This window comes from Bos indicus, chromosome 23, assembly GCF_029378745.1.
Source record: "Bos indicus isolate NIAB-ARS_2022 breed Sahiwal x Tharparkar chromosome 23, NIAB-ARS_B.indTharparkar_mat_pri_1.0, whole genome shotgun sequence".
Taxonomy (NCBI): domain Eukaryota; kingdom Metazoa; phylum Chordata; class Mammalia; order Artiodactyla; family Bovidae; genus Bos; species Bos indicus.
This window is the reverse complement of record NC_091782.1, coordinates 30,066,958-30,081,929: the sequence shown is the minus strand read 5'-3', so window position 1 is coordinate 30,081,929 and position 14,972 is coordinate 30,066,958. Positions and strand designations below refer to the sequence as shown.

The following is a 14,972-nucleotide window of genomic DNA, read 5'->3' as shown; positions in this document are numbered from 1 at the left end:
GCTGGCCATCCTCTCACAAGCTGAATCCCTCATCTCTCACATCAACAGTCCCCCACCCCACCTGCTACCCTGACTGACCTGTGTGGATCCCTGGGCGTGTTCTGCCCACATCCTTGCCTGAGGTTCCTGAGCCCCCAGCCCCAAAGCGAAAGCAAAGGGAGAGGAAATGAAAATCTTGCTTAAGCCAAGGCATTTGTCTGGTGTCAGACGTCTCCATTGCTAATGGACCTCAAATGACTTAACCCTCTCAAGCCTTGATTTCCTCATCTGTAAAATGGGATAATGAGATCTATTATGCTACGTGGGAGCTTGCTGCAGGCGTTGACGCGGGAAAGCCTCTTGCCTGGAACAAAGCAGGAATTCAGTAAATGTTCCTTTATTCCCAGGTGCTCTGAGGAACTCAACTTGAAGTGCATGTGTGTGTGTGTGTGTGTGTGTGTGTCCCCAAGTAGGCCTTTGGCACGGTGCTAGGAGAGAACACATCCACCGGGGAAACCCTCTGCTTAACAAGGGAGAGTCAGAGACTTGAGTATCCAGTTCCCTTTTCCTGCCATCCCCTCCGCTCATGAACCCACAAAGTCAGGTCACTGAATTCAGCATATTTACTGCCACTGAGCAGGGTGAGGGCCTGTTGGAAGACAGGGTCGGGGCATGGCACCTGCTCTCCGGGGACTGGATGCCCCAGCTGAGAAGGGCACAGGCTTCGACTGCTCTCAGACTCTGCAGGTGACGTGCTGTGAGGACCCTGCTTGATGCAGGGTGACGTTGGTCCCCAAGGGGAGGTGGAGGAGGAGGCAGAACTGAGGGATACAAAGGGCCAGAGGGCGAAGTGTAAGATGGCTCTCACTCACACCTGGAGGGGCCAGCCGCCCAGACCAACGCAGAAACACACTCCAAGTTCACACAGCCCCCTCTGTTTCCCTCCCAAAGGACTACCTTCTGGAGAAAGTCCAGGAAGCTGGAATTGTAGGAGGAATTTGCCAGAAGGGAGTTCTTCAACTTCAGTTGCAAAGTCATTCCTGGCCCTAGGGATCCAGATGCACAGCTGAGGACCCAGCTGCCAGGAACAGGCTCCCTCAGGAGTGCGGGCGCCCCTCCTGCCCCACCCCAACCCAAGGTCTTTCATCCCTTCCAGACCCTCTTGCTGCAGTTCAGCCCTGAGCCCTCAGGACCTCAGGACTAGGGTGCCTCCATGTCTCTCTCACCCACTTCTCGTCTTGGGGGCCAGGTGTGTAGCCCTCCAGACTCACCTGCCCCCTGTGAGCTGCCGACGAGGGTCAGGAGGAGGACGAGGGGCAGCCCAGCCCCCATCGCGACTCTACCCCCTCGCTTCTCAGATGCTGGAAGAGATGTCTGAAGGCCCGCTGGCCTCTCCTCACCGGCCTGCCTTCCTGCTCCCCACTCCGTCCTGAGCAATGGTGCATGTGGGGTGATGGGAGGGTGGCTGGGCAACTGGATTTTCCAGTTCTCTCAATAAGACTCTGAGGACCCAGGAGAGGGCCATTCACTGGGCTGTTGGGGAAAGGGAGGGTGGTCCCCTTTCCTCAATCCCGTGTCCCACTTCTCCCCGACATCTCAAAGCTTGAGAGGGAGTGGGTGCCCCAGGAAGGGAAGTTGGGGAGGCGTCCCTTTGTGCTGGTGTCTGGGCCCCACCCACGCCTGGGCCTCTCATTGCTCTTTAGGGATTAATTATTAACTGCGATTAATTTCTATCAGCTGTGCCACCCAAGGGCTCAGGAATGTGGGCCCAAAAGGGAGGGGTAGATTACACCGAGTTCTCCCCAAACTCGTGTCCTGCTCCCTCAGCCGCAATGACTTTCTGGGTGGGGGGGACTTTCATCTTTGAATATTTTGTTTTAGTCTCTCTAACATATCCTAGCAACTTGGGTGGAGATGCAGTTTCATCAAATATCCCCATCACGTCCTGCCTTGAGCGCTCACGCAAAAGAAATCCCTTCATCCTCCCAGGCAAAGCCCTTTCCCAAATCGCTCAGAATGGCAAACCAACGACAGGATGGAGAGGGAATTTGGAAATCTGTCTAGTTTACCTTCTTTCTTTCTTATTTATTTATTTTATTTGACTGCACTGGGTCTTAGTTGCGGCATATGGGATCTAGTTCCCTGACTAGGCATCAAACTCCAGGCCCCCTGCCTTGGGAGTGCGGTCTTAGCCTCTGGACCACCAGGGAAGTCCCTACCCTCTTTCTTAAAAAAATAGGAAACTAGGGCTCAGAGAGGGTAAATGACTTATTAAGGTCACATAGTAAGTCAGTGGCAGAGAGATTAGAGATAGACCAGGCTGTCATGATGCCAGACACAGGGATAAGCTCAACGGATTGACAAACTAGTCGTGTAAACCCTCTAGAATACACAAGGGCACATGCTCTTTTATCGTCTTAGTTGCCTCCCTATGCGTCTTCTCTCCCTTTTCCCCCACACCAGTGGGCCCCTGAGTAGACGGATGGAGACAGAGAGGATACAGGGCAGAGTCAGGGAGAAAAGCCAAAAGCAGGACCACTAAGATGCAGAGACTGTCTATACCATAAATACTGCCTATAGAGACACTGTCTATACCATAAATGTAAATAATGAGCAACCCAGGGGCTCTCAGACGTGTGCTGGACAGCCGGAAGCCCAGATTGGGAGGAATTCATGGACAAAAGGCTCAGCACACATAGGAGGCAGGAGCAGTGGTGGGGAGGAAGCGGGAACTCAGAGAGGCGCTTTGGGGGATCTGAGTCCTCCTAAGAGGAGAGTGGGAGCGTGCTTCTGTCTTTCCCAGCGGGCGCTCATCTTTTCATGTCATCATAGCTGAGGCTGCTGTGTGCTGGGCACCTTAGAAACATTATTTCCTTTCATCCTTATTATGGCCCTCTGAAGTAGGTACTGCCTTACCCCAGTTTTAGGGGTGAAGACTTTGATAGGTCACACGACTCGCCCGAGAGTGCACAGCTTGGAAGTGGCAGATTCCAGCACAGTGGATTCACAGCTGGGTTCTGAACTTGCTCATCCCTCTGCCCCTGAACAGACGATTGTCTTGCCTGGTGCCCCTCTCCTCTCATTACCCCTTCTCTGCCAAAGGAATGGAAAGTTCTGTGGGCTGCAGCCACTGTGAAGGAGGGATGGTTCAGGTGTTCACCCTCCTGCCCTGCCATGGTCTCTCCTGAGAATCAGATGAGGTCCTCAGGCTGTGTCAGTCATTCTTTACCCTCTGCGTCCCCAAGGGACCCATATACCTCACCCCTCCATGGTCATATTTCTAGGCGCACAAGGACCTTGGGATAGGAGACCTGGGTCTCTCCCCCTTCAGAGAAGGTCCAGAATAGGGACTGACTCTGACCTGGGGGTTAGATCCCGAACCCGGAAAGAGCCTGAGAGCCTGGAAGGAGAATCCTCAGGTTCTTACTCACTCTCCCCCTCGCCCAGTGCTTCCTGGAACCAAGCTGGGATAGGTTAATCCCCTGGGGACAGCTGGGTGGCCTCTCCCTGGGAATGAAGATCCCAGTGTTGATGGAGGCCCTGGCACACCTGGCTCTCCTGAGGCTCCTAATAGGGCCTTAAAGCCTTTAAAGAGTCAGGGAGACGGTCCTGGAAGCGCATCTCAGCGGCGCCATGGCTGCTGCACTGGTGCTGCTCCTGGGCCTGCAGGCCTTCGCTGGCTGTGGTGAGCACGGGGGCTTTAGGGGCAAGATGTGGACTCGAGGTCCAGGGAGAGGGCCAGCTCTTCTAACTCCATCTTCTCATTTTTCTTCTGCCAACAGCTCAGCTGATCCCATCGGGGACAGCTAACTCTGGAGGTCTCCCCACCGTCTCTGCTGGTCTCCCCACCATCGATGCAGGTCTCCCCACCATCTCTGGGGATGTCTCTGCTGGTCTCCCCACTGTCTCTGGGGATGTCTCTGCTGGTCTTCCTACTATCTCTGCTGGTCTTCCTACTGTCTCTGGGGATGTCTCTGCTGGTCTTCCTACTATCTCTGCAGGTCTCCCTACTGTCTCTGCTGGTCTCCCTACTGTCTCTGCAGGTCTCCCCACTATCTCTGGGGATGTCTCTGCAGGTCTCCCCACTGTCTCTGCTGGTCTCCCCACTGTCTCTGGGGATGTCTCTGCTGGTCTCCCCACTGTCTCTGGGGATGTCTCTGCTGGTCTTCCTACTATCTCTGCAGGTCTCCCCACTGTCTCTGCTGGTCTCCCTACTGTCTCTGCTGGTCTCCCCACTGTCTCTGGGGATGTCTCTGCTGGTCTCCCCACTGTCTCTGGGGGTGTCTCTGCAGGTCTCCCTCCTGTCTCTGCTGGTCTCCCCACTGTCTCTGGGGGTGTCTCTGCAGGTCTCCCTCCTGTCTCTGCAGGTCTCCCCACTGTCTCTGGGGATGTCTCTGCTGGCCTTCCTACTATCTCTGCACGTCTCCCTACTGTCTCTGCTGGTCTCCCCACTGTCTCTGGGGATATCTCTGCAGGTCTCCCTACTGTCTCTGCAGGTCTCCCCACTGTCTCTGGGGATGTTTCTGCAGGTCTCCCTACTGTCTCTGCTGGTCTCCCCACTGTCTCTGTGAGTTTCTCTACAGTTTCTTCAACACCTGGGGCTTTGCCCAGTAATCCTCAGACTTTAAGTCCAGCCATTTCTGGCAGCCCATCAGGAGCAGCATCAGCGTTGCCAGGTGACACTTCTGTTGCTCAGTGCATCTCTGAAGAGCTCTTTAGCTTTGCCTGCAGCTCTGGGTGGGGGCTTCCTGTGCTCAGCCATGAATAAATTGTTAGCTCCCAGAGCCTCGCTGAAGCAGTCCTGGCTTTGGTGGCTATACAAAGGCCCTCCTTCTGCTTTTCAACTTATCAACTTTTTCTCTTGTAGTTAGTGTTTTTATATCCAGCCTAAGACTTTTTTTTGCCTAATTCAAGGTCATGAAAATATTCTCTGATGCATTCTTCCAGAAGCTTTACTTTCAAATTTAGAATCTTTGAATCTAAGAATCTTAGCTTTCAAATTTAAGCCTATGACACATCTCAGATTAATTTCTGTGTATGGAGTAAGGGAGAGGTCAAGATCCCTTTTCTCCTCTTACAGATAACCAGTTGCCCTGGAACCACTCATTTCAAAGACTCTCCCTCTCTCCCCACCATTGAAATGTGTGAGTCCGTTTATTGAAAGTAAAGTGACCAAGGCTATTTCTGGGCTCTTCTGTCTGTTCTTACTCCGGGGCCACAGTCCTTAATGTCTGCAGCTTTGCAGCCAGTCTTAGGGTATGGTAGTATAAGCCTTCCACTTCTGTTTTTAAGACTGTCTTAGCTTTTCTCAGTCCTTTTATTTTCATTTACCAAACACTTGCCAGGGTTTCAACTGAGAGGGCACTGGATGGAATTTCTGCTTCTGTTCTCGCTCAGATATCCACCTGTTTTCCCCTCTGCCCTTCTAGGATCTGTCTCCCCAACAACAGTCCTTGGAACTGCTTTACCCATGCCTGGGGCTTCCACAGCAGGTGGGGCTGTCTCAGGCGGTTCCGCAGCCACCACAGCTGGAGTGGCCACCGCCTCCTCTGGGCTCAGCGTCCCGACCAGTAAGGCGCTCTTGTTTGCATTGGGTCACTGACCGGCAGGCACCCCAGCTCCTGGAGAGGAGTGTGAAAGTGTGAAAGTGTTCATCATTCAGTCATGTCTGACTCTGCGACCCCATGGACCGTAGCCCACCAGGCTCCTCTGTCCATGGAATTCTCCAGGCAAGAATACTGGAGTGGGTTGCCATTGTAGGGACAGGCTTAAGGCTTGCTTTCTACTGTGTTTTGAGTACACCTAAGAACATCTCCAGTTCTTCAAAGGGTTTCAGTACCCCTCAAGCCTCTGGTCACACCAGAAGCTGGATGGCTGTTACCCGATTGCTTCCCCAAAAGGTTTCCGACTATATTCCTTGTGGCCCAACCTGTCTTTGCAGGGCAACAAATATCCCCTCCCGAGATCCTGTCCTCCTCCCTCTGTCTCCTTCCTCCCTCCCGTTCAATCCAAATCTCCCCACCAGGCAGTCTGAGGGCAGGAAACGAGCAAAGGGAAAACAAGAGGATTGGCTCTGACTCCCCTTAAAGATCAGAGTCAGGGTGGGGTCGTGAGGAGGGCAGAGGGGGCAGCCTCTGAATAAGATGAGGGAACTACTGGCAGGGCGGGACTGTCAGAGTGCAGAGGCATGGCAGATGAGAGAGACCCAACAACAGCCTGGGATATGGAGGATGGTTCAGAAAGACGGAGAGGTGTGGATGTCAGTGAGGACTTCAGAGACTGACAGATGCGTCCACAGGTGTAAGGGAAGAAGTGAGTGCGGTTTGGAGTGAAGCCCTTTGAAACCCCCTCCACTGAAATTCTATTCCCAAGATGACAAGACACCGAGCAACGTGGTCTCAGAGTCACGTAGACATCAGAGTCACAGAAGGAAAGATGCAAAGTTACAGAGGGCAGTGGGGAGTCGGGGGATTGAGGTCCCACCTGCCTCGGTCACAGCCCCTCTCTGGTCCTCAGGCCCGAAGCCACAAGAGAAGGGCTCTGTCCCCGACTGGGCCATCGTGTTGATCACTCTCTCTTTGGTAGCAGCAATTGTCAGTCTACTGTATGGTATCAAAAAGGTGAGTGAAGCTGTGGTCCAAATGTGTGGGTCTCTGAGGCCAGTGGGGCTGGCCCTGGTGCCCCAGAAGGACAGGGGCTTCAGGGGAAAATGACAGCTTACCACACTTAGGGAGGGAGGAAGGGGGAAAGGGACCGCAGTCTGGGTGGCTGAGAGGAAACATCGATTGGGCAGGGATGTGGGGTTGGGGCCACTGAAAGAGAGGCAGGGGAACACTGTAGGCTGACCAGCCCATGGAGGCACTACATTTAGCTCTAGGCAGTGAAGAGTCAACTTCATGGAATTACATTATAACTTGGGTTTTGAATCCTGGCTCTGTCATTACAGCTGTGTGACCTTGTGCAAGTTACTCAGCCTCTCTGTGTTCTGTATTACTCCATTTAAGTAATAACTGACACTTAAATAGCACTTATTCTGTGCCAGGTATTGTACATATCTTAGCTCACAGCAACCCTGTGATACAAGCAATATTATTGTCTCTTATTCTACGGATGAGGTAATTGAGTCCTGGATAAAATGAGAAGGATATTGATAGTATCCAGCTCAAAGGGCTGTTGGGGGGTAAAATGAGCTTACACATGTAAACCGCTTAGGTGCTTGGCACATAGTAAGTGAAGTGAAGTCACTCAGTCGTGTCCAACTCTTTGCGACCCCCTGGACTGTAGCCCACCAAGCTCCTCTATCTATGGGATTCTCCAGGCAAGAATACTGGAGTGGGTTGCCATTTCCTTCTCCAGGGAATCTTCCCAACTCAGGGATCGAACCCAGGTCTCCTGCATTGCAGGCAGATGCCTTAACCTCTGAGCCACCTGGGAAGCCCTGGCACATAGTAAGTGCTCAGCAAATTAGTCTGGTTCATTATCCTTACTGTTTTTGCAGAAAGAGGAGCTCTGAGAACCTGAGTTGTTGAGGGAGGCCGCAGTCCATGGGGAGAGCTGAGGGCTGGGCAGCTTAGTTAACCCTTCCTATCCATCCCTCATCTCATAGGCCTGCGAGTTCCGGAAGGAGATGAATATGGGGTGTGGTTGTGGCTCTGTGACCCCTTATGGCTGCCACCACGAGCCCACCAGCCAGCACTACTCCGTCAAGTGAAGGGGCACGACCGGGATCGCCTATGCCCCTCTCCCGATGGCCTTCCTCCTTCCTTCCCTGAGCAGACTCATTCAAGTCACTCAAGACTCTGATGCAGTTTTCTCATCTGTAGAAGGAAGGACCAGGGCACCATGGTCTCCAGGGGTCTTCCAGCCTTTATGGCATCCCGATCTGGGCAGTGGGAACCTCCTCTCCTCATTCTTTCTTCCTGTTCCCATTCTCTTCCCCAACTATCAGAGAACTTAGCTGAGGACACTGCTTGGGACCCCTGGGGAACAGGATGGGGGTCCCCCTTTCTATAAGGAGCCCCCTTGGGCTGGCTCCTGACCCTCTTGAGACCTTCAATTCTCTCACCTCAGTACAGGTGAGGAACCCTGCTCTGTGACGCCCCCTGCTTAGACCACTCCAGGTGGGTGGTGGACACAACTCTTGCTAAATAAAACAGTAGTGCTCCCCTGGTCTCCCAGCCACTGTGTAATTATCCAAGTGCTTTGCCGTCGGGCAGGCACCGACCAGGTCTGGTCTCTGCCTCTTACCAGATATGTGACCTTGGGCATTTAAATCATTTCCCTGAACCAAGCTTGTTTGTTCTCAAGCTGTAAAATGAGGCTGACATTGCTAACCTCATAGGTTACAACAAGGTAAAGTGCTCGGCACATATCTCTGTACCTAGAACAGCTCAGACATCAGTAGCTGGTAGGGTTGTTTTGTGACCCTCTCAGCCCAGGTTGTGCAGTGGTATAGAATCTCCTGCCAACACAGGAGATGCAAAAGACACGGGTTTGATCCCTGGGTCAGGAATATCCCCTGGAGGAGGAAATGGCAACCCACTCCAGTATTCTTGCCTGGAGAATCCCATAGACAGAGGAGCCTGGTGGGTTGCAGTCCACAGGGTCGCAAAAGAGTCGGACATGACTGAGCCATTGTGCACACACAACCTAACTATTACAGCTCAGACACAACAACCTCTTCTGACATCAAGAGCCTGCACATACCTCTAAGTTCCTCCACCTCTGATGCGTGTGTCCTCTGGGGGACGTTGTGGCTAAAGAAGAATGGGGAATATTTATTTACACAGTGAAGGCAGAGAGTCTCAACCTGAGCACCACTGATGTGAGCTGGAGAGTTCTTTGCTGTGGGGCTGTCCTGTGCCTTGCAGGATGGCCAGGACCCCCTCTGGCCTCTACCCGCTGGGTGCCAGGAGCAACCCCCTCCAAGGTGGGACAAGGTTGTCTCTAGACATGGCGAAATGTCCCCAGGGGACAGAGTTGCCTCTCCTTGTTGAGAACTTCTCTCCTAGAGACCTGGGTCCCTGGAGGAAAGTGTGGGGGTGGGGCCAGATTAGTGGAAAGGGGGATTTTCAGTCCCTCCTGGGTCCAGATGGAGAGGCAGAGGAGGTCTACCTCTGCCTCAGTCTCCCTACCCTACAGGACGCATTGCCTAGGAGGCAGGCTACCCAGTTCTGAGCAGTCAGGCTTTGGTCTGATTCCATGGAGCCTAATTACTTGCCTAATCATGTTAATGAGCAGCTGGCCTCTCCTCTTCCCTTCCACTCCAGCCCTGCCTAGGTCTTAGGGACCAATCATGCCCAGTACTAGATGGATTCACAAGTTCGGCCCTCTAGTCCTCCCATGAGCCCCGTGGCCCCAGGGCCCTGGCACCGTGCCCTCCAGGTCAGGCCGTCTCCACCCCCTCTGCCTGCTCCACTCACCCCTAGAGGTAGGAGCCAGCCCTGGCTTCCACTCCATTCAGCCAAGTCAACACGATTGACTGCGTCCCGTGTGCCAGGCCCTCACTCTGGTGCTGGGGCTGCAGCAGCGATCATGGCAAAGACCTGGCCGGCTGCTGACTCCCCAGTAGAGGAGACCCACCATAAACAAATTAAGTGAGCAATAGGGGTGGTGACTTGAGACCCCCGGACCCACAGCTTCCTCTCTCCTTAGAATCCCAGGGAGCCTGCCCTCCCCCTACGCCAGCCCCAGGCACTGTCTCTTGGGAGCGCAGTATATGAACTTTGACAACCTCTGAGCTAATGTTTGCTTCAGGCAGGGAATCAGGACCAAGGGGAGAGGGAGACTCCAGGGAGGTCCTAGACGGACTGGCCACCACCCCTGCTGAGGGATACGTCAGTCCCTGGGGTTCCATGTCTGCCTTTGTCTCCGTCTCCACCTGTCCCCACCTGGTGTGTCATCTCTGGACACCTGGAAGCACCTGTCTTTGCAGGAGCCAGACACTGGAGGGCTTTCCCTGTCTCTGCTCTTTCACCTCATACTCATGGGCAGCTCCACCCAGGGCAAAAAGAGTGAACGTGTGTGAGTAAGGGGTGTGTGTGAGTAAGGGGTGTGGAGAGCAGGGCTGACGTAAGAGAAGTGGAAAGCAGAGGGTGCAGCTGAAGAAGAATCAGAATTTGAATCTCTTCCCAAAACCCAGGCATCCAACTGTCCCCCTCCCCCTCCCACCCCAGCCAGATCTCAGTCTTTCTAGAAGCCACCGTCTGCTCCCCACCAGCCCAGAACCCCGGACGCCACCCACCCAACCCCCACAACCTCTGCTGGGGCTGGGGCAGGAGTTGGTCCCTCCCAGTTGCTTTTCCCTGCCCCCAGATCCCACCCCTTGGGTAGACACACACGTTCCCTGCTACATGACAAAGCTGCTGTGGTCTCCCGTTATCAGGGCACCCCCGCAAGGCGGGGCGGTTCCATTTGTTTAAGATTTCAGCCTGAGGAGCCCCAGCCCCCGTGACGTCAAAGCTGGGCCCATATAAGCTGAGGGGACCCCAACCTACGGCCTCAAGCAGCCATCCAGCTCCGACATGGCCCAGCCAGCCCACTGCATCCGTTCCGTCTTTGGCCTCCAGTGCTTCTTCCTTTTCCTTCTCACCTCTCTGGAGGCAGGTAAGATGCCCTCAGAGGCGAGGGGTCACCATCACACAGGGGCATAGAAAACAGAGAGGAGTTGTTTCTTAGCGTGCCTATGGTTGACCAATCGCAGAAATGAACAGCAAGTGAATATGTGGTGGGAAGACGGGTGGGTTCCGAGCTGCTGCATGCAGTTGTCTAGGGTGTACACTGCTCAAATTTGCCAGCTGAGGGGCATGTTGGAGATGAAATACAGCCTATGCTCTGCTTCGCTCTGCTAAAACGTGGCCTGTGAGGCTGCAGACACCAAAGTGGGGCTTCTTCCCGTCTGGATGAAGACACTGGCTGCTGGCAGTCCTGGGTGGGCAGCAGTGGGGATCTGACACTCCCTGAGCATCTGCTTTGTGCAAGGAATTCACGGATGCTCAAAGTACTTCATCTCGTTTCATGTCCTCCAATCTCCTGAGGTGATTAATGATATCCCATTTTATAGTGAGGAAAGTGAGACTCAGAGAGGTAAAATGCTTGTCTAACATCACAGAGGCAAGCGGGGATCCCGCCACACCACCCCCGCCGCTGTCCTCAGGGCGCATAAAGAGCATTTCTTTCCTTGTTCTGCACCGACCTGCCTTCCAGCCCTGGCTCCGGCCCAGGTGCTTAGTCTGGGCTTCTGTAAAATGGGAAGATGCACCAGGCCAACTGGTTACTACACACCAAGTGTCATTCTAGGCATTTCATCTACATTTATTTACTTAATCCTCATGACAACTCAATACGGTGTGTGGTTTTATCCCCATTTTACAGTTGGGAAACATCCCAAGGCTTTGGGAAGAAAGTGAATATAGAAAAGTGTGATGATGGCCGGTATGGGAAAAGAATCTAAAAAAAAATAGAAGAGTGGAGATATATCTGAGTTGTACACCTGAAACTAATACATTGTAAATCAACTATATTCCAATAAAAATTAAAAAGAAAAGTTTGACAAGCCAAATAGATCTCACCAGGTAAAGTGAAATTGCAAAATCAGTTCACTTAATTAAGAGAGAGTTCTGGGACTGAAACTGGGGAGTGGAGATGCCCAAACATAGGGGGCTTTGGGAGGGGCCTGGGCAATTCAGAGGAGGGTCTTTACAAGGTAGACAATTGGCAGAAACAGGTTCAGAGGGACTCTCTACATATTGCATAGAGTCATTCACGGTAATAGCCTTGATGATCCCAAACCAGGGCCCAGAAAGGCCTAAGTATGGACACTCTAGGTCAGGGAAGGCAGCTGCTTTTCCTTCCAATAGTGTTTGACTGAAGGTGACGTTTATCCTTCCCTGAGCTCAGGGTCACGTTGAGGCTGGAGGGGCTGGGGGCAGGTGATGGGGCTGATGGTGGACAGCAGGGGCAGGGGCCAAGGAATCTCTCAGTGTCTCCACCAGGTCTCAGCAGCGCTGTGATTGGAGGCCCTTCCCCGCCCCTCCCACCCACCCCTACCTCAGAGGCACCAGAGCCGCCCTGAGCCACCACCCCAGTCTCACCCACCTTCTCTTCCCCTTCCCGTTAGGCTGGCTGTCTGACCTGCCACTCTCCAGCCCTCCGTCACGCTTCTGCCCAGGGAAAGGATCCTGCAAAGACAGGAGGGAATGAGTCTCGAATCAGCTCCGCACACATTCACTTATTTTTTTTTCTTACATTCACTTTTGAGGGAGATTTACTCTAGGGCAGTGGTCCCCAACTTCTTTGGCACCAGGGACCAGTTTTGTGGAAGAAAATTTTTCCACAGACCGGATGGTGAGGGGGGATGGTTTGGGGATGATTCAAGCTCATTATATTTATTATGCACTTCATTTCTATTATTATTACATCAGCTCCTCCTCAGATCATCAGGCTTTAGATCCCAGAGGTTGGGGACCCCCGCTCTAGGGCATAGGACAGGTGCAAGGCAAACTTGAAATCTGAATTCTGGAGCAGATCACGGGCTCCGTGGGTTTTGGTCTGGGAGACGGCCACGTTAGAGCTTGGCTGGCTGGGACCGAGGGGATGGTGGGGAAGGAAGGGCCCCTGGGTGCTCGGATCCTGCAGAGTGGAACAAGGTGGTGATGGGTGGGGAGGGCTTGAAGCTGGGGTGAGGTTGGGAGGGAGTCAGGGTGGAAGTGGAGTGTGAGTCAGGGCCAGGACATGACTGTGTCCAGCAGAGAGTGAGGCCAGGGTGGGGAGGGAAGAGTGTCAAGAGGAGCGGATGAAGACCTTTAGCCCATAGCTCTGGGGTACGCCCTGTCATTTACCCACGGGACCAATCAATACTCAGCTGCAGATAACTAGATCCTAGAACCCCAGAGTCTGCATCATGCAACCACAGAACCACAGGTGCAGAATCTAGATTAAATCATCACTGCAGAAAGCACAGATGGGGCTGAGGTCCTGGGGAGAATCTAAAAAAGACATTTTCCTACAGTAAGTGTCATTTGATTTAATTTCTATTACAAAAATAATATATTCTCATCCTAGAAACTGGAAAATGGGAAAAAATAGGAAAAGAAAATCTCTTCTAATAAACCCCAGTTGCCCAGTCAAATATTTGAGTGTATTTCTCTTTCATCTTTTTACTATGTCTGCGTTTTAGGTCCCATGTTGCGCTTAAACTATATAGACACTTTAACAAGCAGGCAAATGGAGTAAGCCATTTTTGAGGGGTGGGACATCAAGAAACATCAGAAATACTCTTTTGGGTGAGGCTGTTATGACAGAGGCCCCATGGCACAAGTTACTTAGTAGGATGTCCATATTCTTTTCAAACTAGTGAAAGAAGCAGATATAACAGACCTTTGGAACTGTATGCACAGTTTTGATATTGTAAGATTTGTTTTAATTCTTTTATCCAGGCTGAGTATCTACCTCCAGTGTCTTGTGCTAAAGCCAAGTTTTCCTCTTTGTCTATACCTCAGTGACCAAAACAGTTCTCTTCAGATCATTTTTATAGTCAGTGAAATGAATATCTCATGGTGAAAACTTCCTAGGAAAAGCAAGTTGCTACCAATGGTAGATCTACTGGGCAGAAGACATGGTCATCTCCACCCTGAGGTTTAGTCACTGATTTTCCTCAAGACTCAGGACCATGGGTTACACTGAGCTTCAGCTCCAGATTTTATAATCAATGGTTCCACGGCTATGTGATGTAGATCTGGAATTCTAAGATCTAGTTATCTAGGTCTAGTTATTGGCTATGTGACTCCTGTGGTTAAATAACCGGTATCCCAAAACTGGTGAGTGAGAGGTCTTCTTTCCACATCTTTTCATCTCAGGGCTCCATTACTTAACCCAGCAGAAGTTAAACCTTAGTCTCCCAACTTTCGGAGGTCACAATTATGTTTTTTTGTTTTTTTTTTTTTACTCAATATGCCTAATGAAAAGCTATTGGCATGGCTTCTGAAAAGTTTTCATCAGTCTTAAAAAATTCCCTCATTTATCTATTCAACAAATATTTATGAAGTGCCTCCTATGGCCCAGACATTGTTCTAGACTAGAGACATGGGATGAATAAAACACATAAAGTCCCTGCCACTGGGGGAGTAAACTGCACTTACTATATGTTAGAAAGTGATGAGTGCTCTGTTGATAAAACAGGAAGCAGCTCAGGAACGTGGAGGGCTGCCATTTTGAAGGTGTGGTCAAGGTAGGCACAGAGGTGTAGAAACCAGGGCAGGTAGAAGAGACATCTGGGGCTGCAGAAGGCTGGAGGGCAAGGCCACAGGCTCGGCTTCCCTTACTACCAAGAGAAAAACAAGAAAGTCTGAGATTGTTTCAAAGACTACTACTTCAAAGAGTCTTCTACACTTCAGCACCTTCAGTGCTCCATACTTCCTATAGTCTTCACACTAAACTGGTAGGTTGACATCGTTATTTACTGTTCAGGACCTGAGCCGTCAGAGCATTTAAGTGGCCTGAGTGAAGATGTAAAGCTAGTGAGGGATAGTGCCTGGACTCCATCCTGTCCTCTGACTCCTTAATAAGGCCAGTGGAATTGGCCATTCTGAACTGCCTGTCTGCCTATTTCTTCACTCCATGGATATTTTAGTCATCCCTTATCACATTTAAAAGCATCTGGGGTGTAGTGAAAAGCCTATCTTTGCCAATTACTCACCCTCTTTGAACTCCCTTTTTTCACCTGTAAAATAAGATCATATACTTGCCTCACAAGTTCATGGTGAAGATTAAATGAACAAGTATGTGAACAGCATCCTTCAGGGGTCCCACCAATGTCAGTGTTCTTTCTTCCCCAAGAGGCTGGGCTGACTTATGGGCTATATCACCGACTCAACGAACATGAGTTTGAGTAAACTGCAGGAGTTGGTGATGGACAGGGAGGCCTGGCATGCTGCAGTCCATGGGGTCACAAAGAGTTGGACATGACTGAGCGACTGAACTGAACTGAGTGTGGT

At 51.7% G+C, this 14,972-nt stretch overlaps 1 protein-coding gene across 1 annotated transcript; it reads right to left on the bottom strand.

Moving 5' to 3' along the window:
* Nucleotides 1-584: 584 nt before the first annotated feature.
* Nucleotides 585-1,627, bottom strand: SFTA2 (surfactant associated 2). Its single transcript, XM_019985871.2, has 3 exons — nt 1,251-1,627; nt 937-1,025; nt 585-800 (listed from the first exon to the last, which is right to left on the bottom strand). Exons 1-3 carry the CDS (start codon nt 1,309-1,311, stop codon nt 714-716), a joined length of 237 nt encoding a protein of 78 aa, XP_019841430.2. The 5' UTR covers nt 1,312-1,627; the 3' UTR covers nt 585-713.
* Between the last annotated feature and the right edge of the window lie 13,345 nt (nt 1,628-14,972).

Bases quoted from the DNA above. Each gene is read 5' to 3' on its own strand.
- SFTA2 (XM_019985871.2), bottom strand. From the start codon at position 1,311: ATGGGGGCTGGGCTGCCCCTCGTCCTCCTCCTGACCCTCGTCGGCAGC. The intron at 1,026-1,250 runs GTGAGTCTGGAG...CTGGATCCCTAG, and splicing joins CGGCAGCTCACAGGGGGCAG to GGCCAGGAATGACTTTGCAA. The intron at 801-936 runs GTAGTCCTTTGG...TGTATCCCTCAG, and splicing joins TCCTGGACTTTCTCCAGAAG to TTCTGCCTCCTCCTCCACCT.